At 45.8% G+C, this 25,802-nt stretch overlaps 1 protein-coding gene across 6 annotated transcripts in view; it reads left to right on the plus strand.

The window, feature by feature from the left end:
- Positions 1-25,802, plus strand: part of KCNQ2 (potassium voltage-gated channel subfamily Q member 2) — a 151,885-nt gene that overhangs the window by 75,325 nt on the left and 50,758 nt on the right. For 5 of the 6 annotated variants that reach the window (XM_083507452.1, XM_083507454.1, XM_083507455.1 and 2 more), the window contains exon 8: positions 6,100-6,194. In XM_083507452.1, the coding sequence (XP_083363578.1) occupies positions 6,100-6,194 (95 nt within the window). Of the gene's footprint in view, positions 1-6,099; positions 6,195-6,506; positions 6,557-25,802 lie in introns of those variants that run through there. The other variant, XM_083507453.1, reaches the window with a different exon arrangement.

Genomic DNA, 25,802 nt, shown 5'->3' on the forward strand with positions numbered 1-25,802 from the left:
ACTATGGCAGTACTATTGCTGCCCTTGATCTGGACGCTATACTTCTGTTGATGCTTGTCATCTTCAGCTGAGCATCGTTTGAGCATGACCCTCCACCAGAAGGAAGCTAGCTTTGTCAGCTAGTCTTAAGCTGGGCAACAGTGGGGAGGGAAGAAGGACGAAGCAGGAAAGGTTAATTAATTACATGGGCAAACTCATCTTTCCTGTGGCCTGAATTCCCACGGCTTTGGCGCTGGAAATCGGGTGCAGGTTTTTGCTGCTGTTCCCAAAACAGATTCCTGTGTGCATAAAGACAAGAGTACATTTTCGTCCTCTCTTTTTTAAAAAATCCAGCTTAAGATCACATTCTCCCCATCCCCCTTCATAAGGAGAACTGAAATCTTGGTGTGGGGAGAGGGAGGGAGAGGGACTGGAAATTGCTGCATAAATCACCCAGCGGCACTGGTGGGGAACTGTTCCTTATTCCCTGGCACAGCTCTTCAGAGTGTGAGAGAGGAAGAATATGGATCTATGCAGGGCATTTGAGGCCAAAGTAGACGCTGCATGAAGTAAACACCTCAAGCTGTGAGGAGCATCACATCTGAGGGGTCTGTGTGGAGAGAGAGAGAGAGAGAGAGAGAGAGAGAGAGAGAGAATGTGTGTGCTTGCCTAATCAGTTCCTCCATAGGCTGTTTTTCTGACCCGAATCTCTCCTCCTCTCCATATGGTTTTTCACCTGCAGGGGGAATGATACTAACTCTCCCCCTTGCTGAGCTTCAAGATAACTGATACGCTGAAGAAACACCTGAGATGGTCTTCCTGTCCTCTTTAAGGATGGGGATTCATAGAATCATAGAATCATAGAATCATAGAATCATAGAGTTGGAAGAGACCACAAGGACCATCGAGTCCAACCCCCTGCCAAGCAGGAAACACCATCAGAGCACTCCTGACATATGGTTGTCAAGCCTCTGCTTAAAGACCTCCAAAGTAGGAGACTCCACCACACTCCTTGGCAGCAAATTCCACTGTCGAACAGCTCTGACTGTCAGGAAGTTCTTCCTAATGTTTAGGTGGAATCTTCTTTCTTGTAGTTTGGATCCATTGCTCCGTGTCCGCTTCTCTGGAGCAGCAGAAAACAACCTTTCTCCCTCCTCTATGTGACATCCTTTTATATATTTGAACATGGCTATCATATCACCCCTTAACCTCCTCTTCTCCAGGCTAAACATGCCCAGCTCCCTTAGCCGTTCCTCATAAGGCATCGTTTCCAGGCCTTTGACCATTTTGGTTGCCCTCCTCTGGACACGTTCCAGTTTGTCAGTGTCCTTCTTGAATTGTGGTGCCCAGAACTGGACACAGTACTCCAGGTGTGGTCTGACCAGAGCAGAATACAGTGGCACTATTACTTCCCTTGATCTAGATGCTATACTCCTATTGATGCAGCCCAGAATTGCATTGGCTTTTTTAGCTGCCGCGTCACACTGTTGGCTCATGTCAAGTTTGTGGTCAACCAAGACTCCTAGATCCTTTTCACATGTACTGCTCTCAAGCCAGGTGTCACCCATCTTGTATTTGTGCCTCTCATTTTTTTTGCCCAAGTGCAATACTTTACATTTCTCCCTGTTAAAATTCATCTTGTTTGCTTTTGCCCAGTTCTCTAATCTGTCAAGGTCGTTTTGAAGTGTGATCCTGTCCTCTGGGGTGTTAGCCACCCCTCCCAGTTTGGTGTCATCTGCAAATTTGATCAGGATGCCCTTGAGTCCATCATCCAAGTCGTTGATAAAGATGTTGAATAAGACCGGGCCCAAGACAGAACCCTGTGGCACCCCACTAGTCACTTTTCTCCAGGATGAAGAGGAACCATTGATGAGCACCCTTTGGGTTCGGTCAGTCAGCCAGTTACAAATCCACTGAGTGGTAGCATAGTCAAGACCGCATTTTACCAGCTTCTTTACAAGAATATCATGGGGCACCTTGTCAAATGCCTTGCTGAAATCAAGGTAGGCTACATCCACTGCGTTCCCTTCATCTACCAGGCTTGTAATTCTGTCAAAAAACGAGATCAGGTTAGTCTGACATGACTTATTTTTCAGAAATCCATGCTGACTATTGGTGATCACAGCATTCCTTTCTAGGTGCTCACAGACTGTTTGCTTAATGATCTGCTCCAGAATCTTCCCTGCTATTGATGTCAGACTGACTGGGCGGTAATTATTTGGGTCCTCTCTTTTCCCCTTTTTGAAAATAGGGACAACATTTGCCCTCCTCCAGTCTGCCGGGACTTCGCCTGTTCTCCAGGAATTCTCAAAGATGACTGCCAGTGGTTCTGAGATCACATCTGCCAGTTCTTTTAATACTCTTGGATGCAGTTCATCTGGCCCTGGAGACTTGAATACATCTAATCTAGCCAAATATTCTTGTACTATCTCCTTAGTTATTCTGGGCTGTGTTTCCTTTGCTGAATCATTTGCTCCAAATTCTTCAGGTCGGGCATTGTTTTCTTTATCGGAGAAGACTGAGGCAAAGAAGGCATTGAGGAGTTCAGCCCTTTCTGTGTCCCCTGTTTGCATTTCACCATCTTCTCCTCTGAGTGACCCCACTGTTTCTTTGTTCTTCCTTTTGCTACGAACATACCCATAAAAGCCTTTTTTGTTGCTTTTAACCTCTCTAGCAAGCCTGAGTTCATTCTGTGCTTTAGCTTTTCTGACTTTGTGTCTACACGTGCTGGCTATTTGTTTGAATTCCTCTTTGGTGGTTTCCCCCCTTTTCCATTTTTTGTACACATCCTTTTTTAATCTTAATTCAGTTAAAAGTTCTTTAGATAGCCACCCTGGTTTCTTTAGGCACCTTCCATGTTTTCGTCTCATTGGTATTGCCTGACGTTGTGCTTTTACTATCTCCCTCTTAACAAACTCCCAGCCATCATGAACTCCCTTTCCTTTTAGTATTGCTGTCCATGGGATCTCACCCAGCACTTCCCTAAGTTTTATGAAGTCGGCTTTCTTAAAGTCAAGAAATTGAGTCCTAGTATGCTTGGCTGCTACTTTCCGCTGTATAGTAAACTTCAGAAGAGCATGATCACTCGCGCCTAATGATCCTTCCACATCTACCCCACTAACCAGGTCATCAACATTGGTTAGGACCAGATCTAAAATGGCTGTTCCTCTTGTTGCTTCTCCCACTTTCTGGACAATGAAGTTGTCTGCAAGGCCAGTGAGGAATCTGTTTGACCTTATGCTCTTGGCTGAGTTTGACGTCCAACAAATATCCGGGTAATTGAAGTCCCCCATTACTACTATCTCCCTTCCTTTTGCATGCTTGGCCATCTGTTCCAGGAAGGCAGCATCTATGTCCTCCGTTTGGCTTGGGGATCTATAGTAAACTCCCACAATGAGGTCTCTGTTATTCTTCTCTCCCTTAATTTTGACCCAAATGCTCTCACTTTGGCTTTGAGGTTCTAAATCTTGGATCTCTTCACAGGTATACACATCCCTGACATATAACGCCACTCCTCCTCCTTTCTTGTCTGGTCTGTTTCTCTGAAATAGATTGTATCCCCCCATTATTACATTCCAATCGTGGGACTTATCCCACCAGGTTTCAGTGATGCCTATTATGTCATATTTAGTTTGCTGTACCAAGAGCTCAAGCTCATCTTGTTTATTTCCCATGCTTTGCGCATTAGTGTACAGACATTGAAGTCCATTAATCATTCCCCCGTGTCTCTTATTTAAGGATTTTTTCCTCCCTCCACTAGGTCCGCGTGCTGTTTGCTCCATTTGGTCTATGACATTTGGATGATCATCTTCATTAATTGATAGACTCCTACCTTCAGGAGCACTGTCTCCCTCCCCCACATTAGTCAGTTTAAAGCCCTCCTGATGAGGTTTCTGAGATTTTTGGCAAAAACATTTCTCCCAACCGTTGTGAGGTGCAGCCCATCACTTGCCAGAAGTCCATCTTCAAGAAACTGCAGTCCGTGATCTAAGAATCCAAACCGTTCCTGTTTACACCATTTGCGAAGCCAGCTGTTCACTTCCACTATTTTCCCCTCTCTCCCTGGGCCACGTCGTTCAACTGGGAGGACAGACGAGATGACAATTTGTGCATTTAGTTGCTTCAATTTCCTGCCGAGAGCCTCGTAGTCTCTTTTGATCTTCTGGAGGCTATTGTTTGCAGTGTCATTGGTTCCCACATGAACCAAGAGGAAGGGGTATTCGTCAGTGGGTTTTATGATTTTTTGCAGTCGTTCAGTTACATCTTGGATCTTAGCCCCGGGGAGACAGCACACTTCCCGAGACATCTTGTCAGGCCCACAGATCACTGCTTCTGTTCCCCTCAGTAGGGAATCCCCTATCACCACTACACGCCTCCTCTTGGGTTTGGTCGGGGTTCTTCTGTGAGCTGTCTGTTCCAAGGTCGCCTGCACATTCCCTGAGGACTGACTTTGCTGCTCGTCTTCATATACCTGATCGACTGTAATGAGGGAGAGATCCTCAAATGGAGTCTGCTCTTCGTCTTCCATGCTAGGGGAGAGGACCTCAAAGCGATTGTGTATTTCTAAACAATCAGAGTGAACCCTGGGCCTCCTACTTCTTTGAGTCACGTTTCTCCATATATCTGGCTCCTGTGTTGCTGAACTATCCTCCTTCTCAGGGGAGTCCCCTGTCTCCTCTCTGGTGGAGACGGTGTGCTCTGTTGCTTCCAAGAAGAGCTCCAGCTCTCTAATTCTTTGGAGCGTAGCTACACGTTCCTCCAGTTGCTGAACTTTGTCTTTTAAAAGGGCAATCAACATGCAATTGCTGCAGGTAAAGCTGCCTGCAACCTTTGGCAAGATGGCAAACATTGCGCAGGAATCGCAGGCGACTGCAGCTGTTCCCTCCCCTTCCATCTTGAGATCGTGTCGTTGGGGGTGGCTACAGAGGTCCTCCATCATAAAAAGCTTGAAGACAGGACAAATAACTTCCCCTCCACACACACACACACAAAAAACACCTAGGTCTCCCCCACAAACGTTTGAGACTAGCTCCCCTAAATCTAAAAGATGGGTATAACCCTGCCCCCTCTGACCTTTACACAGGGAAAACAGCTAATCAGCCACAAAGAAACACACACACACACAAGAAAACCCTTTTTGCTCCTAAGAAAACCCTTTTTGCTCCTTTTTGATTCAGTGGCCTTCCAGGTGCTGTTCAGCTCCTGGTATCCCTGAACACCAACCTTGCTGGCTGGGGCAGATGGGAATTGTAGTCCAAAAGCGCCCAAAGTCTCCCCAGCTCCCCAGGCCTGGTGTATATGATAGATTGCAGCAACCAGATCTCTCTCCTTGCTTCCACACCCAGTGTGGTTTAGTGGTTAAGAGCGGTAGACTCGTAATCTGGTGAACCGGGTTCGCTTCCCTGCTCTTCCACTTGCAGCTGCTGGGTGACCTTGGGCTAGTAACACTTCTCTGAAGTCTCTCAGCCCCACTCACCTCACAGAGTGTTTGTTGTGGGGGAGGAAGGGAAAGGAGAATGTTAGCCGCTTTGAGACTCCTTCGGGTAGTGATAAAGCGGGATATCAAATCCAAACTACTCCTCCTCCTCCTCCTCCTCCTCCTCCTCCTCCTCCTCCTCCTCCTCCTCGTCTTCTTCTTCTTCTTCTTCTTCTTCTTCTTCTTCTTCTTCTTCTTCACATTACACCTGCATCCTCAAGGACCGCCTCTTTCCATATGAACCTGCCCAGGCCCTGATCTTCTGAGGCCCTCCTTCGTGTGCCTCCTCCATGAGAGGTCTGGAGGGCAGCAACACGAGAACGGGGCCTTCTCTGCAGTGGCTCCCCATCTGTGGAATGCTCTCCCCAGAGAAGTTCACCTGGCGCCTTCATTGTACACCTTTAGGCGCCATGCAAAAACATTCTTCTTTAACCAGGCCTTTGGTTGATCCGATTTACATCCTATGCCCTTTTAAAATGTGTTTTTTTTTGAGGGCGCGGGAATTGAGTTGCTGTTTTTATTAGGTATTTTGTGGTTTTATATCTTGATTTTATTCTGTGAAGCGCCCTGAGACTCCCAGGTATAGGGCAGTATATAAATTCTAATAATAATAATAATAATAATAATAATAATTCCCTTCGCAGGCTGCGTGGAGGTTCTATGCCACAAACCTCACTCGAACCGATTTGCATTCGACTTGGAATTACTACGAGCGAACCGTGACCGTCCCCATGTACAGGTCAGTATTTCCTTATTACGCTCCGTTTTTCTTCTGTGGGTGCCCACCTCCATCTTAGCATGCTTCTGTTTCGTTACGTTGAAGCAAACCATTCTGCTTTCACCGTTCTTTTAAAAGCTTGCCGGGAGCAGCCGCTGGCATTTCCGCAAGTTTAGTTTTATTTTCAATCGTTGCAGATTTATCTCCCCGTTGTTTCCATGCCCATGGTATTAATTTCTGTTCTTTTCTTGTATGTGTGTGTCCGTGTGTACGTTTTGTGTTGGTTTTCATCTTTATTTTTCTGCACTCGTTGTTGGTGTTGTTCTGTGACAGTGGCCACGCCAAATGCCAGAAGACCTCCTGAAGGGCTTCCCCCGAAAGGTAAAAAATAAAAAAACACCACTCAAACCCCACTCTACAAAACAAACACCCTCTTCTTGATTTCCCCTGGCAATTTGAGCTGCTCTGGTATTTCAGTGTAATGGGGGATTTTCTGGTGGGTCCGGCTTTTTCAAACAACCTGGAATAGCCTCTTGTGACTGCAGTTCCTTTGCCTTTCAACACGCAAGAGTTTGAGAGCAGGAAGCGTTGGGGATGACCAGGCAATTGAGCTCACCTTCTAGTAAGAGACTTTCAGCTAGAAAGTTAAGCCCAGCTTGGGGAATGTGACTTGGATGGTGCCAACAGAGAGCTAGTTGGCTGCTGAAGTGGCTGGTGCCTCAGGTTTGACATTTGTAACTCGTGAAATATCTCTGCAGCTTGGCTCCCGATAGGGCCAATGCGACCCATGGCCTGGAGGCTGTGTGTGACAAACTGTGTTGTAGCCCCCTTCCTCTGCAGCAACAACAACTCATTTCGAGAGGGTTCACCTTGCTCTGTTATCTGCAGTTTGAGGGCAAGCTGCGCTTTGTGCAAACCACGGTTTGCCACATTTGGACATGCTCACAAACAATGGTTTGTTGTGTACCAGAAGTTGGGGTAGAGTCATATGGAGGTGCACGGCAGGCGGAGAGCAGAGCAAGGAAGCCAAAGTCCCAGCCCAAACAGGAAGCTCTCTGTAGCTCTTCCTGTCTCTGTGTGCTCATGGACAACCTTTCTGGAAGGGGCTGGTCCAGAGTCTATTTTACCACCAGGAAGTTGCCCTGTGTTGCAGTTCCGATAGTTCCCACATGGATTGCAAGGATTGTTGCCTTCTGTTCTGCTCTTTGTGCTCCAAACAACTTTCTGAATTTCTTGGTGCCATTTTAGCACAGTTGGGGAAATAGGATTTGCCTTCTGTTTGATTTCAATGTTTTTGCAACTCACAGAGCTTCCTTCTATTGCCTTGGCAGCCTCGAGAATCCAGCAAGAGCTATTTTAAACTCCATAGTTAATAGCTGTGTCAATGTCTTAATCTGACAGACCCATTGACCTATTTTGCTGTTGTGCTGTTTGTTGTGTTTTGAAGTTTTAATTTTCAGTTTTTAGGTGTGTGGTTTTTTTTTTAAAAAAAAAAGTAAAAAAATTCCCGGGCACTGAATTTTTGGGAGTTTGCATTTCTGAAATTTATTCTCTGCAAAGTTGCAATGGCTATTGGCCAATATCAATAAAAGCAATTAGAGCCTGTTAGGGAATCCAGGATTGCTTCAGTTTTGCAGGTGGTGAATGTCGAGGCTGAGTGTGAATGACTTTCCTAAGATTACCTGGTGAGTTTATCATCTGGATGAGTGACCAGGAGAGGCAAACTCAGCCTACGATAACCAGCGTCCTAGGAGACGGGTGCCACTGAAAAGCACCCTCTGTTCTGTGGGCAGCCAGCTGTTTATTATTTATTTATTTACCGTATTTTTCGTCCCATAGGGCGCTCCATCCCATAGGACACACCTAGTTTTTTGGGGGGGAAATAAAGGAAATTCCCCCCCTTTATTTCCCCCCCAAAACCAGGTCAGGGAAGCCGAACCAGGTCGAGGAACAGTGGGATGGCGGCGCTGCGCCTCCCTGCTGTCCCCCGAGCTTGTGGGGCTGGCCGATGTCTGCCCGGCGCGAGGGGCGCTCTGCTTCAGGGCGCCCCTCATGCCGGGCGGCAGGCTGCTATCTGCAGCGTGGGGCGCCCTGCAGGGAACTCCTGCAGGGCTCCCCACGCTGCGGATGTCTGCCCGGCGCGAGGGGCGCTCTGCCTCAGGGTGCCCCGTGCGCCGGGCGGCAGGCTGCTATCCACAGCGTGGGGAGCCCTGCGGGGAACTCCTACAGGCCTCCCCACACTGCGGATGTCTGCCCGGCGCGAGGGGTGCTCTGCTTCAGGGTGCCCCGCGCGCCGGGCGGCAGGCTGCTATCCGCAGTGTGGGGAGCCCTGCGGGGAACTCCTACAGGCCTCCCCACGCTGCGGATGTCTGCCCGGCGCGAGGGGCGCTCTGCTTCAGGGTGCCCCTCGCACCGGGCGGCAGGCTGCTATCCGCAGCCTAGACAGCCCTGTGGGACCTCCCGCAGGGCTGCCTAGGCTGCGGATGTCTTCCTGAAGCCTGGAGAGCAAGAGGGGTCGGTGCGCACCGACCCCTCTCGCTCTCCAAGCTTCAGCGAAAGCCTGCATTCGCCCCATAGGACGCACCCAGACTTCCCCTTCATTTTTGGAGGGGAAAAAGTGTGTCCTATAGGGCGAAAAATACGGTATTTTCTAATAGTTATACACTGCTTAATTGTGATTGTAAAAAAACAAACAAACCAACCCCAAAAACTTCAACGCGATTTCAGAAAAAGATAAAAACGAAAAAATTACCACTAAGAAAAAAATGACAGCAATAATTTAAAACTTTCAAATAATAGACAGATCATCAGCTTTCTAAGCACCTCCGGTAGGCTTGTCTAAGCAAAGCTGCTTTTAGCAGGCTCTGAAAGGAGTACTGTGATATCAATAGGTAGGGAGTTCCACAGATTTCAAGGTCTGGGGAGCTGCATGTGGGTAATACAGTAAACCATTTCAGCCCTGATGTTTTCATAGCCTGCCATATTAACATCTTAAAAACGTCTGATGAAATCTGGCTCTAACAGCACCATCAGCATAAGAAAACAGACCCTTTGAGCATTGCACCTCTATTAACACCGGCAGGTAAATGTGGCTATTTTCAGCTGGGGATGTGCAGAGCTGACTCTATTCAAAATCTGGCTTGAATACTTTGTTCTAACAGCTTAGCATCTAGGACTGCAGAGCAGAAAGCGTGGGAGAGCCTCAACCACTTCATCTCCAGAGACACAAAGTCTCTGTGGTTAGTCGTGTTTCTTAAATTTGCAAGTTTCAAGAGTGTCTGCAGTGAGGCCGTATGTTTACAGTGCAATTCTGTCCAAGTGGCGCTTACTCACAGGGAAGTATATCTAGGATTGCAGCCTTGCCTTCGTTTGCACGGACGCACGTACACAGAGCATAAAGGAGGATGGAGGTATAACTCTCTCACACAGAATGAAGATGCTTGCAAATAATGCCTAACAGAAAGGTGTGCAGGTCTATCCTTTCTAAAAAAACAATCCTAATCAGTATAATTAAAGCTTTTCCATACCGTAAAGCAAACGGTCATGTTACATTGTCCAGCACCTCCTCCTCATTTATCCTTGAGCCAGGCTAAAATGCCAGGCTAAAAGAATGTAAGAGATAAATTGGATTTTGTCCAGTTGAGTGGCAGCTGGCTTGCTATCGGCCAGAGCGAGACGTCTGCTAGAAATAAAAAACTGAGCTGCGTTCAGTCTGATTCCTGATGCATGGCATATCCAAGCAGGCATTCTGAGTGTGTTTTTGACCATGGATGTTGTCCGATATCAGGGGCCGTGTGAAATGCAATCGGTCACACAATGGGGATGTTTGCAATACAGTGGATGCTCGGGTTGCGAACGTGATCCATGCAGGAGGCACGTTCGCAACCCGCAGTGTTGCGTCTGCACATGCGCGGGTTGCGATTCGGCGCTTCTGCGCATGTGCAAAGTGTGATTTAGTGCTTCTGCACATGTGCAATTGCCCCAACCTGGAAGTAATCTGTTCTGGTACTTCCGGGTTCGGCGCTGTGCGCAACCCGAAAACGCGCAACCCGAAGCATTTGTAACCCGAGGTATGACTGTATTTACTGTATTTTTTGCTCTGTAAGGCTCACTTTTTCCCTCCTAAAAAGTAAGGGGAAATGTGTGTGTGTATTATGGAGCGAATGCAGGCTGTGCAGCTATCCCAGAAGCCAGAGCAGCAAGAGGGATTGCTGCTTTCACTGCACAGCGATCCCTCTTGCTATTCTGGCTTCTGAGATTCAGAATATTTTTTTCTTGTTTTCCTCCTCCAAAAACTAGGTGCGTCTTGTGGTCTGGTGCATCTTATAGAGCGAAAAATACAGTATACTGTAATCTTGATGCAATGACACCGTTTTCTAACGTGCTCTCATGCCAAGGTCTTTGCAGGGCACGAGGTCCATCAAGGCAGGGCTGGGTAGGGCATCAGAGAATCGTCACAGGGGCAGAAGCAGCTGGCTGGCAGGGCAAGAAGGGAATAAACAGCCAGACACGCTGAATGGACCAGGAATACTCATTCACATTGCCTGGGTTATGGGCTCTCAACCTCATTTCATGTGGCTGCCAAGGGGATGAAAAAATGGGGCAAAGGGAGGTTCCAGATAGAGAGACCACTAGCTCTAGTCTTGCTCACTGGCGGCATGTGACAGGAACGAGGCAGCAGTAAATCACACTGAGCAAGCTGGAGTTAACTCTTTATTAACCAAACAGGATCTGCATGGGAGTGTCAGGCCTAGTGGGCACAGCAACTGAGGTCTTGCCTCCATGGAACAGTTGCTGAGACTAAAGATTTTCCCTGGGACCCTCCCATCAATGCCCCACCACCACTCCCTGAGCTCTGAACCACCCTTGGTGGCCCGCCAGCTAGTTCCTCCCACTATTCCTAAGAGATTATCTACAGTGGTGCCTCTGGTTACAAACTTAATTCGTTCCAGAGGTCCGTTCTTAAACCGAAACCGTTCTTAACCTGAGGTACCACTTTAGCTAATGTGGCCTCCCGCTGCTGCTGTGCCGCCGGCGTGCGATTTCTGTTCTCATCCTGAGGTAAAGTTCTTAACCTGAGGTACTGCTTCCGGGTTAGCGGAGTCTGTAACCCGAAGTGTTTGTAACCCAAGGTGTTTGTAACCCGAGGTACCACTGTACAAGGAAATTTGACTCTCAGTCAAAAACCACCCCCACTCCCCTTTGTGCAGGACTCTCCAGTACCAGATCCCTTCCTTGTGTAAGAACAAATATGCTGGCTGACATACATTTAGATTTTAATCGCTTATGTATTACATTTCCTGGAAGAAATGGAGGAAGTGAGAGATTTTACTTTCTTGGGCTCCATGATCACTGCAGATGGTGACAGCAGTCACGAAATTAAAAGACGCCTGCTTCTTGGGAGAAAAGCAATGACAAACCGAGACAGCATCTTAAAAAGCAGAGACATCGCCTTGCCAACAAAGGTCCGTATAGTTAAAGCTATGGTTTTCCCAGTAGTGATGTATGGAAGTGAGAGCTGGACCACAAAGAAGGCTGATCGACGAAGAATTGATGCTTTTGAATTCTGGTGCTGCAGGAGACTCTTGAGAGTCCCATGGACTGCAAGAAGATCAAACCTCTCCATTCTGAAGGAAATCAGCCCTGAGTGCTCACTGGAAGGACAGATCCTGAAGCTGAGGCTCCAAGACTTTGGCCACCTCATGAGAAGAGAAGACTCCCTGGAAAAGACCCTGATGCTGGGAAAGATGGAGGGCACAAGGAGAAGGGGATGGCAGAGGACGAGATGGTTGGACAGTGTTCTTGAAGCTACCAGCATGAGTTTGACCAAACTGCGGGAGGCAGTGGAAGACAGGAGTGCCTGGCGTGCTCTGGTCCATGGGGTCACGAAGATTCGGACACGACTTAATGACTAAACAACAACAACATTACATTTCCTGTTTCCACCTTTTTTCTCTGAGGAGCTCAGGGTAGCGTACATGTTTCTTGCCCCCCCATTTAACAACAGCTCTGTGAGGTAGGCTTCGCTGTGGGCTCTCAATCACCAGCCTCAGCATCCTCATCTAGTTCTCTCTTTTAATTACTGCATTTGATTGTTAGATGCCCTGAGGGCATGAATTCCAAACATGCACAGAGTTCAATCCATCACTGCTCCTTTCCAGAACTGTATAAAACCTATTCTTTCCTCCCTGTGCTGTTATCCCCCCTGTGGCGGCTGCAGTTCAGAGTTCATAATTGTGACCCATGCTTCGTAAACAAGGGGGCAAACAGACCTTAGATTGGAATCCTGCACTTTGGCACCAGCCCCATGGACCAGGGTGGGTCTTATTCCAAGAAAACAGGGTCGTGCTGTTAGCTGGCCAGCGCTGAAACAAATCTTCCATATTCCTAACCACCTTAAAGGCACCCTTCATTTTTGAAGTTTAAATGGGATGGTTTCTACTGACAGCAGTTTAGCATCAAAGGACTCTCAAGAGCCCTAGTTCCTTGACCAGTGGAATATTCTTGCACAGGCTGCCTAGATGAAAATCGCAGGGAATCCCCGTGATGACGCTTGGGGAGAAGAAACTCCCAGAACGAAGGATCCTTTCCAGAAGTCTCCCTAGCTGAGAAGCAGCCTGTGTCATTTCACTGCGGGCAGATGACACAATATGGCAATCCTGACTTGCGCTGAGCCAAGGTGGGGGTATTTCCCCGGATGCTAAACACAGCAGACCATGTCGCTTTCCACATCCCTGGTTTTCACAGCATGCAATTCATCCCCAGGCCAACAATGTGCAGGCTCTCTTTCATCCTTAATGTGCTTATTTGGCAAACTGCGTGAGATGCCCTGCGAAAAATAGTATGAATCCATTGAGTCATGGCTGCCTTTCCTTGTCGGCTGGATGCGGGCGGGCGGCCTCAAAGGTTAAACTGAGGAGACCGATACCAGAGGTGGTATTCTAGGAGATGCTGAATATCCCTCGTGCCTCTCCATTGCGTGGGGCGGGTTTTTTAAATAGAGTTGCAAAAGTTGGGTGCCTCCTGCTCTCTCTGCCATGCGGTGGCAAGAGCCCATGGGGTTCCAGCCACTCACTCACCCAGGGTTTCTTTGGAGAATTGAGACACAGTGGAGACTATCGTAGCTGTAAGAAGTATGGTTTATTCACCTGCTTGCACCATCAGTCTGCATGGGAGGAGTCCAGATCTTACAACACGGTCATTCCAAGTGGGGTTTGTACCCTCTTCTGAGTTTATGGATTTTCTCAGTTTCGTGCTCCCTCAATGCCCTGTTTGGGGGAACTTCCCGCGCCACCCTAAAACTGGTGCTAATGGGGAATGGAGAGCAACATCTACTGCCCTCTGCTGGGGTTTTCTCCTGGTGGATAAACCCAGCTCCACTGGGAACCAGGTTACAAGATGACGCAACAGACTCTGCTGGGGGCTTTTGGGAAGAAAAAATGGCAGCCGGTGATCTTTGAGAGCAACACAGAAACTCTAGTGAAGGGCAATGAGTTCTGTCTTCATCCTCTCCAATTTCAGGGGGGTTAGTTCTCTAGTTTCACCCCCCAAAAAATTCAAGCTGAAAGTTCTTTATGGGGGGCATTGTCTGTTGTTGCCCCAATCCTATTGAATTCCCTTCTTCCCTCTACCATACAGCAGACATTACCCATCAGATGCTTCCAACATCTTGTAAAGATGTATCTTTTTTGCTCAGGGTTCCCCTGATCCATTTGACTGGACCTTAATACAGGGATCCAATTAATCTCTGTTTAATCTGATTTTAATTTGCTTTTCTACGTTTTTATGATGTTTTATTTGTTTTCAGTTGTATCCTTGTTTCAATATCCATTGTTTCTATATCCCACACAGTGTACAACAGCACTTGGCTTTCTTTAAAAAACCATTATGTGGTTTAGAAAAAGCTTTTAAATGGATAATTTTTGGCCTGGCACTAGTTTTTCTGGTGTGCTGTTTTATCTGCTGCTGTTTTCTTGGCATGTCTGCTTTTTTAAAACAGAATTTTATGGGTGACTCCTGGCGTCAGCCTCTAGTTTAACGTCACCCTTTTGTAGACATGTCGTTTTGTGAACTGCTTTGCTTCTTTATTTTTAGAGCATGAAAGGATCACATAAGTATTTCAAACAAGGATCAAAGGAGATCTTTGGATCCCGGCCGCTCCCCTGCCCCATCTTTTTAACAAAAAGCAAAATATCCTGTTGCTGCTGCTGCTGCTGCTGCTGCTGCTCTTCTTCTTCTTCTTCTTCTTCTTCTTCTTCTTCTTCTTCTTCTTCTTCTTCTTCTTCTTCTATCCCTCGTAGCAGAGCAAGATTGTCTTCCATAAACACCATTTTAACAATGAGTCCGTAAGTGACTGTGGAGACCAATTCTGGATCCACACGTCCTTCCACAGTGGGGACATTGGTTTCCGGGTGGGAGTAGATCATGGTGTGGATTTGCCAATCGTGCCTTCCTCCTAGCACGTTTCTCCCTTGGGTCCTGATTTTGAGTGTCTTCAAAGCCCGTGACACCTTTGGTAAAGGCTGTTCTCCAGCTGGAGCGCTCACAGGCCAGTGTTTCCCAGTTGTCGGTGTTTATACTACATTTTTTTAGATTTTCATTGAGAGAGTCTTTAAACCTCTTTTGCTGACCACCAGTATTACACTTTCCATTTTTAAGTTCGGAATAGAGAAGTTGCTTTGGAAGACGACAATCAGGCATTTGCAAAACATGACCGGTCCAACGAAGTTGATGTTGAAGAATCATTGCTTCAGCACTGGTGATCTGTGGTCCAAAGTATCTCTGCTCTTACGGGTGATTGCATAGAGCTGGTCACAATATGGTAGGGAGAGAGTCAGGATACTGTGGATAGGTCAGTCTTCCTCCAATGTGATGCTCTCCAGATATTTTGGAGCACTTCAGGTGGTTGGGCTGACAGGAGAGTTAAGTAAGTCCCAAGGTGAAAAAGCTGTCGTGAAACTGATACCTTCTCCCACTTGTTTCCCACTTGGGAAAAGTGTTTTCCTAGCATGGGGGTGGGGGAACTCTTGCTGGTTTCACCACCACAGTGCAGACAATCCTTTATCAGTTCCATTCCCCCATCAATTATTTGCAGCAATGCACACAGTTCTGGAGTTTAAGCAAGGTTGCGCACAAGGATTTAGTCCCAAAAGTGAACAGGAAGGAATGTCCCGTGAGTTCACAGAAGTGCCTTCACAGCAGACTGATATAAAGCCGACAAGAGCTTCTAAACACCTTGTTCATTTCACCTCTGAAGGCGCATCTTCAGGCTTGCAGAGCTGGAGTTGGGGACAAAGTTTTATCGGTTTCTCTGTAGCTTTTCACAGGGATTACATAATTTAGGTTCGTTGTTGATTTTTTTCCTCCAGGATTTGGTATCCTGGGGAGGAATTCAGTGTAACACTAAATAAATTATTCCATCAGCTCAGGGTATTTCAGAAGGAATGATCCCTCTGCTCCTCACCTCGTGTGCTGTTCTGAGGGTCCCCTGACTAATTTTTTTTGGGGGGGGCATGTGGGGTATGGAAGAGAGTGGAGGGAATGTTGCATTCGTGGAAGACTTTGCACTGGCTTCTGCAAGCAGGACTTATGAGTTGAACCCAGCCCTGTACAATTGTGGGAGACCAACTCTCCCCCACTTTATGTATCCAGGGCAGCTGTTTACCAGCTCCATCTGGTACGCCGGCTGAGACTCTACTTGCTCGCAGACTGACCTTCTGGTACCTGCCTGGTTATCTCCCACTTGTACTATTACAATGTGATCTACCTTTGGGGCTACCTTTGAAGGTGCCTCGGAAACTACAACTAATCCAGAATGTGTCAGCTAGACTGGTGACTTGGAGAAGCTGCCAGGACCATATAACACTGGTCCTGAAAGGCCCATATTGGCTCCCAGCAGAATTCTAAGTGTTGGTGCTGACCCTTAAAGCCCTAAACAGCCTCAGCCCTGTATACCTGAAGGAGCGTCTCCACCCCCATCGTTCAGCCCGGACACTGAGGTCCAGCTCTGAGAGCCTTCTGGCAGTTCCCTCACTGTGAGAAGTGAAGGTACAGGGAACCAGGCAAAGGGCCTTCTCTGTAGTGGCACCCACCTTGTGAAACACCCTCCGATCAGATGTCAAGGAGATGAGTAACTATGTAACCTTTAGAAGGCATCTGAAGGCAGCCCTGTATAGGGAAGCTTTTTAATGTACAATGTTTTATTATGCTTTTATATTTATTGGCAGCCACCCAGAGTGGATGGCGCAACCCAGTCAGATAGGTGGGGTACAAATAACATCATCATCATCATCATCATTATTAGGGTTAAATGCATGCATGTACAAAAGTCATTCAGAAAAAACCCTGAAACATTCTGCTCAGTTTCCATCAATGAGGTAGGACGGTGCAGAACTTCATGCAAATAAAGGACAAGCTCAGCACATGCCAGTCATCCCATGTTCCTCTGCTCACAGCCAACCCCCATCCCCTTTATTAATTGCAAAAAGGCAACTCCATTTTGAAATTATCAGTTAGAAAAATCAGAGACTGGGAATAGACGGGAAGAAAGGCACAGATGTTCTTAAGGAGAATTTCATCATCAACGGAGGAGGAAAGGAGACAAGCAACAGAGTGTTGCAAAGAGAGAGGATCTGTCATGTTGAATGGTTTCTTTAAATGTAAAGGTTCATCATTGTTCCACTCCATGTGTATGTCTTTAAGGGGCCAGAGCAAGGGCCAGAGCAAGATAACGAGACCCAGCTTTACAGCTGTGAAACATAGCAGGTGCTGCTGAGTTGTATTTGATTAAGGTGTGTCAGCATTTGGGTAGAGTATATAAGGAGCAGCATCTAGCTCTCCCATTACCCTGGGGGATGGGTTGGTGGTTGGGTCTGGTTTGTTTGTTAATATATTTAGTGTAAATGGAGTTTTTGTTTTTCTTATTAAAACCTTCTTTAAGTTATTTTTGAGTCCTTTCTTTTTAATGCATGATCTCCCCAGCAAGCTCTCTGCAGCGTTACTATACTGCAAAAAGCCAACATCTTTGGTTATGGGCCCAGCTGCTGAGTGGATGACTGCATATTTTTGGACTCTGAGAAAGGTTTGAAAACTCCTTCTCCTGTTAGCGTAGTTTTTGTGGGTCTGGAAGAGTTCCAGAATGGTTGACCGGGTTCCTGAAGCTGAGAAGGCTCTGGTCTTCCCACAGCTAACAGATGAGAACTATAGTTTATGGTCTTTTCGGGTGGAGGCGCTTTTGACCTCTAGAGAAGTATGGACCTATGTAACTGATGACCCTCCTGACCCTGTAACTAATGCTTGGTCGAAAGGAGATGCAAAAGCCAGGGCGATAATTAATTTGGCAGTCAGCGACCAGCAAGTAGTCTATATAAGAAATAAGAAAACGGCCAAAGAAATGTGGGACAGTCTTGCAGCAGTGCATGTTAGAAAAGAGTCAGCGTCTGCATTGACGTTTTTCAAGCAGTTGTACCAGACGAAGTTGCAGCCTGGTGGAGATTTGGCAGCACACTTGAGACGTCTGGAGGCAATACGTGGCGAGTTAATTCGAAGGGACATGGAGATACCTGATATTCAGTATGTTTTTATCATCCTTTGTTCCCTTAATGAGGACTTTGATGGTATAGCTAGCCAGATATCTGCTGTTCCACCAACACAATTAACTGTGGAAGGGGTAACGGCAAGATTAATGGGCGAGTTGGATAGAAGGGAGGCTTGTGCCATAAGCACTCCTGTTTCCAGAAAGAATGAGGAACGCCATATGCAAACCTGTGGTGATACAACTGCATTTAAAGCTGCAAAGCGTTGTTGGTTCTGCAATAAGCAAGGACATTTTGCAAGGGACTGCAGATCCAAAAGAAAGCAAAGTACTCCCAAGCCTGTTTCTGTTCGTCAATCACGGTCGTCAGCCCAGCAGCCGGCATCGTATAGTAGAGACAGAAACGAGCCGCGAGCTTTTCACGCTCGGACTAAAGATCGTAAAAGAATTAAAGGTGCCAAGTGGAAGTCTTTTGTTGTCGACTCAGGTGCATCTCAGCATTTCTGCAATGATCGAAGCTTGTTTATTTCTTTCGAAGAGGAAATTGGTAATGTACATTTAGCCAATTCACAAGTCTTGCAGTCGCTTGGCAGGGGTACCGTTAAACTTGACTCTTTAAACATTACAATAGCGAACTGCATTTACTGCCCGTCAGTGGACAATTTATTATCAGTAAGGTGTTTTGCTCGTCAAGGCATAACTGTGCGTTTCTTAAAGTCTATGTGTGAGTTTTTCGAGGGGAACAAACGTCTATTGTATGCCCGAGAATCTGATGGTTTATATAGACTGTATTTTCGCACCTACTCCCAATCGCCTATAAATTGCAGAGCAGCACAGTCAAGCCAGGAGTTGAGGAATGTAAGGCCACATTCTGGGTGTGTCCACGAGGCGCACAGAATTCTGGGACACCTGAATTTTGCTGATGTAATTAAGACACAGAATATTGTTAATGGCCTTAACTTAAAACCATATAAATTCTTTATGCAATGTCTATCCTGTTGCAAGAATAAGATTAAGGTTGCACGCAAGGGTAGGTGCTCAGATAGGAAAGTAACTGAGCCATTTGAGCGTGTACATTGTGATTTAGTTGGGCCACTCCCACCCTCATTAGGAGGTTCGAAGTACTGGCTTACCCTGATAGACCAGTATAGTAGATATTGTTGGACTTATGCAATAGCTGAGAAGTCCCAAGCATTTGAGAAGTACAAGGTTTTTTGCAACTGGGTAAAAACGCACTTTAACAAACCTATTAAGAACCTGTTTTCTGACCGGGGCGGGGAATTTGTTTCTGAGGATTTTGAGAAATTTCTGGAAGCGCAGGGGACTACTCATGAGTTATCTTGCCCCCGAAGTCCCTGGCAAAATGGGCTTGTTGAAGTTGTGCAGCGTGACTTGCAGGCAGGGGTTAAAACTTATCTGCACGATGCTAATCTGCCCAAAGTCTTTTGGGCTGAAGCACTCCATGCTTTTTGTTATGTTAGAAATCGCAGTTATCATTCTGGTTTAGATGTCACCCCCTATGAGAAGTTGTTTAAAAAACGCCCTAATCTGAAATACCTACGTATATGGGGTTCAGATGTAATTATGCATTATCCTGCTAAGCAGAAATTGGGTGAACGTAGTGTTCAGGGAAAATTAATGGGCTACCAGCAGGGGGCGTACAGAATTTACATACCAGCAACTGGCAAATTTCATATTACCAGAAGCATGATACAAACTGTAAATTGGAATGGGGTTGCTATTTTCCAAGATACTGATGGTATAAATGATACTGAGGAAGAAGAGGAAGCAGCAGCAGGAGGAGGAGGAAATGGTGATTCTGAATTAATAGAAAAAGACAAAAAGCCTGTTGAATCTGATAATTTGTTTGATTTAAAGTCACAGGCACCTGAGGAGAGGTTAGATTCTCTTGAGTTTTCTGACCGTGAGCTTAGCCTACAGGCACCTCTTCAGTCTGACAATGATGATTTACAACCTGAAACTAGTAGTTCACTCAGTCCCATTAAGTCTGAGGAGTCTGACTCTCCTTCCGGACTGAGACGTTCAGATAGAAAGAGGCAGAAGCCACAACATTTTGCAGATGAACATTTTAATACTGTGTATGCCAATAAGGCAGTTTTTGAGCCAAAAAGCTACAGTGATGTTCAGAATTTACCTATGCACCAAGCTGTAAATTGGTATAAAGCTATGAACTCTGAGATAGCTTCTTTAAAAGAGCATAACACTTGGTCTCTTGTACCACAAACCCCAGATATGAGACTTATTGATTCAAAATGGGTTTATAGAGTTAAAATGAATGACAAAAATGAAGTTGTAAGGTACAAGGCAAGACTAGTTGCTAGGGGCTTTCAACAAATTCCAGGCGAAGATTATGATTTGTGCTATTCACCAAGTGTAAAATATGAAACAGTTAAGCTTTTGTTAAAAGATGCATCACAATGTGGAAAAGCCCACTATGTAATGTTTCTCTGCTCTTAAGAGAGTGGTAATGTACCTTAAACATACCAAACATTATAGGTTGCAGTTTACAACATGTATTGACAAAGGTTTTGAAATTTTCTGCGATGCATCTCATGCAGTAGAACAAAATAATTGCAGGGGTGTGTCTGGTATGGTGTTTTGTTATAACGGTTGTCCATTTGAATGGAAGTCCCAGACACAAACCATTATTTGTCTCTCTACAACAGAGAGTGAATTATGTGCATGCGTTCAGGCCACTCGTGATGTAGAATGGTATCTGCAAGTATTTGCAGACCTACAGATGCAAGTAACACTACCAGTAAAAGTTTACCTTGATTCCCAGAGTGGACTTGCTATCCTGTGTTCAGAGACCAATACGCAGCGCACTAGAGTCTTAAGATTACGTTTAGAATTTGTAAAGAAACTAATTGCTGATGAAATGGTTGTATTTAAATATGTTCCAGGTGACAATCAAATTGCGGACATTTTTACTAAAGCACTTCCAAAGGTTACACATGAAAAACATGTACAAAGTATGCTTTATGTTTTTGTTCCACAATGATGAACCGCAGGGGAAATGTTGAATGGTTTCTTTAAATGTAAAGGTTCATCATTGTTCCACTCCATGTGTATGTCTTTAAGGGGCCAGAGCAAGGGCCAGAGCAAGATAACGAGACCCAGCTTTACAGCTGTGAAACATAGCAGGTGCTGCTGAGTTGTATTTGATTAAGGTGTGTCAGCATTTGGGTAGAGTATATAAGGAGCAGCATCTAGCTCTCCCATTACCCTGGGGGGTGGGTTGGTGGTTGGGTCTGGTTTGTTTGTTAATATATTTAGTGTAAATGGAGTTTTTGTTTTTCTTATTAAAACCTTCTTTAAGTTATTTTTGAGTCCTTTCTTTTTAATGCATGATCTCCCCAGCAAGCTCTCTGCAGCGTTACTATACTGCAAAAAGCCAACACTGTCCATCATATTAGAGTCCCAATCCATGCACTGCTCCGATTCCCAATGGATATTGCACAGACGTTTCCAAAGTGATTGAATAATTTAATTTTAGATGCTATGATTTACAAAATGCCACTTTTAAATATACTCCAGATGGAGAAATCCTGCATTTTTATGTGAATTACACATCTAGCTTTTTCTCACTGTCCTCTCTGCATCAGACTGATCTTTAAGGTGATGCCGAGAAGGTCACACACGGTGGAGGTTTAACTCTCTTCTTTGTAATTAGGATTAATAACACTTGCCTTTCAAATGAAGAGGATTAATTAAATCTTGTAAGTCACCAGAGAGCCTCTTTATTATTATAGGCAGTGATTTCATCTGCAGGAAAGCTACTCTGGTTAAATCTTAAAAAGTGCTATAGCAGGCTATAACTCAGCCACTGCAGAATGGCAGAATTTGTCTTCCTGAGTTGGGCAGAAGTGTATTTATCTAGAGTATATAATGACATAAGAAGAGCTCTGTTGCTTATGCTACCTGGAGAATTAAAAGTATTTTTCCTAAGGTCTGTCCTTCCTCCCTAAAAATTCAATGTAGTCTTAAGTGGGGAATGCATGTGCAGAACAAAGTTCGCTCGGGCAACAGGACTGGCCTGGGGGTTCCCCTTCTGCGCAGATTTAGCACACATGTTCCACAACAACTTAGGGCCCACTCTTAATTTCAGGGTTGTGAGTTCAAGCCCCACATTGGGCAAAAGCCCCTCATTGCAGCGGGTTGGACTAGATGTGGCCCCTTCAAACTCTACAATTCTATGATTCACACTTACCTTTCCCCCTGCGCTTTCTAGGCACAGTTTCCCCTCCCAGTGTGGTCCTTTCCCTGTGAAAACTCACTCTTTAATGCTGAATCAGAACAAACAGCAATTAGGGAGAAGAGGAGGTTAGCCTGTTTAGCCTGGAGAAGAGGAGGTTAAGGGGTGATATGATAGCCATGTTCAAATATATAAAAGGATGTCACATAGAGGAGGGAAAAGGTTGTTTTCTGCTGCTCCAGAGAAGCGGACACGGAGCAATGGATCCAAACTACAAGAAAGAAGATGAGCTGAATACATGTGAATGGGCTTCTCCTTCATAGCTCTGGATTAGTGGCATTTAAAAACATAACATGGCTTTTCCAGCACTTCTACTATGCAGTCACAGACCACTAATCTTCCGCACATTGTAGCTACAAGACCCCTAACTGCCTAACTGCAAGTAGCACTGAGTAAGATTTGGGCATTGGTGGAGAGTGGGAACTCAGATGAGTGAATCCCAGATTCCAGTTCCTGCAGCATCTCTTATCCGTCTGTCTCTGCGACAGTTAAATCAGCTTGAAAGACTTTGCGGCCATGTGTCTTCTCTTAGGGCTATTAAACTACTAATTCTTCCCTCTGCATGCTTTGGACAGTGGACTCGTCTTTTATTTTTTGCACTTAAGTGTGGACTTGGCCAGTGCAAGGCTGATTTAGAATGCCACAGGATGCTTGCGAAATGTAGTTGATGTTTGTCAATTGCAAAATGTGATCTGTTTGTCCGTTTTTGGAATCCAATCCAGCTCCTAAAACCATCAGTCTTTCATTTCTAAGATGCCAGAGCTCTGTTAAGTATCCCACCATTCAGAGGCAAGAGGCTACCACCACAATCCTATGTATTGAATACATTGGACTTACTCCCAAGTAAATAGTTATTGAATTGCAACCTGCATTAGGAAGATAAGTTTGGGTTCACAACTTGGGTTGTATGATGCTTAGGGTTACTTTGCACGCAGTATGATTATTGGAATCATTAGAATCATTAGAATCATTTCCCACAGTCTCTTTGAATATTCAGGATAAAATTGTGGTTTTTAAGAGTTTAAGTGATAAGCTACGGTAATGTGCTGGTACTTTGGAATTAGTCCTCCTGAAGGGAACTGACAACACTAGCAGTTGGTGAGAGCAAAAAGAAAAATCAGATAGTGTGTTTCTCCGCTTCTCCAAAATGCAAGTAAAATTCAGGGGAATCCTTAGTAGAGTGATGGTAGAGAGAGAACTAAAATGTTCCCTGAGATGTTGTGCAGGGAGATGCAGCCCTATGAGAGAGATTTTGCAAGAAAGTGAAACCAACATGCTGGGCATGTTTAGCCTGGAGAAGAGGAGGTTAAGGGGTGATATGATAGCCCTGTTCAAATATATAAAAGGATGTCACATAGAGGAGGGAGAAAGGTTGTTTTCTGCTGCTCCAGAGAAGCGGACACGGAGCAATGGATCCAAACTACAAGAAAGAAGATTCCACCTAAACATTAGGAAGAACTTCCTGACAGTAAGAGCTGTTTGACAGTGGAATTTGCTGCCAAGGAGTGTGGTGGAGTCTCCTACTTTGGAGGTCTTTAAGCAGAGGCTTGACAACCATATGCCAGGAGTGCTCTGATGGTGTTTCCTGCTTGGCAGGGGGTTGGACTCGATGGCCCTTGTGGTCTATTCCAACTCTATGATTCTAGGGGTTTCTGCAGATTGCTGTTTGCTCCAATTCTGCAGTAAAGAGTGGACCTGGGCCTAGAAGTGCAGCACTAAAGGAAATCCAGATGAACCCTTGGTTTAATCCTACCCTGCAGGTCTGGATTTCCTTGTGCACAGATCTAGGATGTCTAACTTTAGGGACGCTGTTGCTTCCTTAAGGAGCAAGCTCTTCTCAGCTTATCCTGCCTCAGAAGGAAGGTAGGAGCACTTCTTTTCCCATCAGGATTTAGCCTGGCTTTCTTCCTGACATGCTTATCTTCTGTTTGCGGGGATTTTTATGTCTTGAAAAACATCTTATTGCTGGAGCCCCCACCTGCAGCATGGTAGAAGCCTGTCTCCCATTTATCTCTTCAGAGAGAGCATCTAGCTCAACAGTTTATCGTTTCTGCTGTTGCTAAATATATAAGAAAAGATGGCGAAAGCTTTCCAAACCAGAACAATGTGTGGAGCAAAATAAGCTGCAGTTAAATATATATATATATATATGCAAAGTAGCTCAAATTCTTTCAGGCATCTGCATTGATTTTATGAGCCAGCTGAAAATTGGTGAAAACACTGGGAAGAGGCAGGATTGAAGATATAAGGATTTGAATGTTTCAAGACAAATGCTTGCTTGACTCAAATCTTGTTCAGGGTGTGCAGAGTTGATGTGCATCAGCTTAAATGCAATTTTGCAAAGTTCTGGGTGGTCTCAAATCAGATTTTTTAAAAATTACACCTGCCATTGTAGGCAATGTTTGAATTTCGTAATGTGTGGTGTGCAGAATTTCTGGCGAGTTTGTCGAAGACAGCTTTCCAATTTTCAAAATTTGCGGTTATGATTTCCAGTTAATTGAAGTCTTTTGGTCTCCATTCTGGCTGAAGCTTTCATCCGTTACAGAGATAACCGCTTTCATTCCGCCCTGTTCTGCCCTCTTCCTTCAGGCCATTAAACGCATGCCTGAGATGTTCCGAGTGACCCTTGTAAACGGTAGACAAGTGGGGAGAAACTTGCAATCGCGGACATGCCCATCTTTGGTCCCCGTTAAGTGTATGTAATATGTTGAGATGCTGGGATTGAAGTTGTGACCTTTCCCGTGCAACGCATATGCTTTATCATTGAGCTGTGGCTCCAGGGTCTTTTGAATTTTAATAGTCTAACTATTGGGACAGTGAATGGGGTTTCCAGCTCCTCACAGCTATTTAGGGCACACCTCCCCTGCTCAAACCAGTTTAACAACAATATCTTCCTCACCAAGGGACTAGCTCTGTTGAGGGCATGCGTTCGTGGGTTAGGAATTGCTAAAATGAAATCCGCAGCCTTTCCCCCCAAACTACAGCTCTGACAATCCTATGGAAGATCAGAATTTGTAGAAAGCTGATGTCAAGTGGTAGCTGATGCTGTGTAGATGTGGTCATGGTGGCACCTTGATGGTGGTTGAGAGGAAGAATACTCCTTTGGGGAATCTTAACATTGGCTTCATGTACCATATCTACTGTAAGTGGACAGGTTTTGCTCATTCTTATGGTCTTTATTGATGTTGGAACAGCAGAGAGATGTAATAAAGGAGATCAGTGTGGTGTAGTGGTTAAGAGTGGTGGACTCGTAATCTGGGGAACTGGGTTCACGTCTCCGCTCCTCCACATGCAGCTGCTGGGTGACCTTGGGCCAGTCACACTTCTTTGAAGTCTCTCAGCCCCACTCACCTCACAGAGTGTTTGTTGTGGAGGAGGGAGGGAAAGGCAGTGGCGTAGCGTGGGTTGTCAGCACCCGGGGCAAGGCAAGTAATTTGCGCCCCCTAACCCGTGGATTTAGGTAGGGGCAGAGAGCTGCGAGTGCGAGCGCACCCCCCCAGATGTTGCGCCCGGTGCGGCCGGCCCCCCCCTGCACCCCCCACGCTACGCCACTGTGTGGAGTCACCACTGAGAAGGCCCATTGATACGTGTGTGTGAACAGACACCACAGTGATGCATTTGAGGCGCCACCAAGTTGCATTTGAGGCACCACAAAAGTGAGCCTTACTGGGGGTTTTGGGGTTTTTTGTGGCGTTAGAGCTATGATGGCACATTCAAGATGTACCATAAGTAAGCAACTGTCTTGATGCTGCCATCATTGAGTGAGGACGTGGCTGCCCCAGCATTTTTCCACAGAACCACAGAATTGTAGAATTGGAAA

Source organism: Podarcis liolepis (genome assembly GCF_965112155.1).
Source record: "Podarcis liolepis genome assembly, chromosome: 6".
NCBI classification, from domain to species: Eukaryota; Metazoa; Chordata; class Lepidosauria; order Squamata; family Lacertidae; genus Podarcis; species Podarcis liolepis.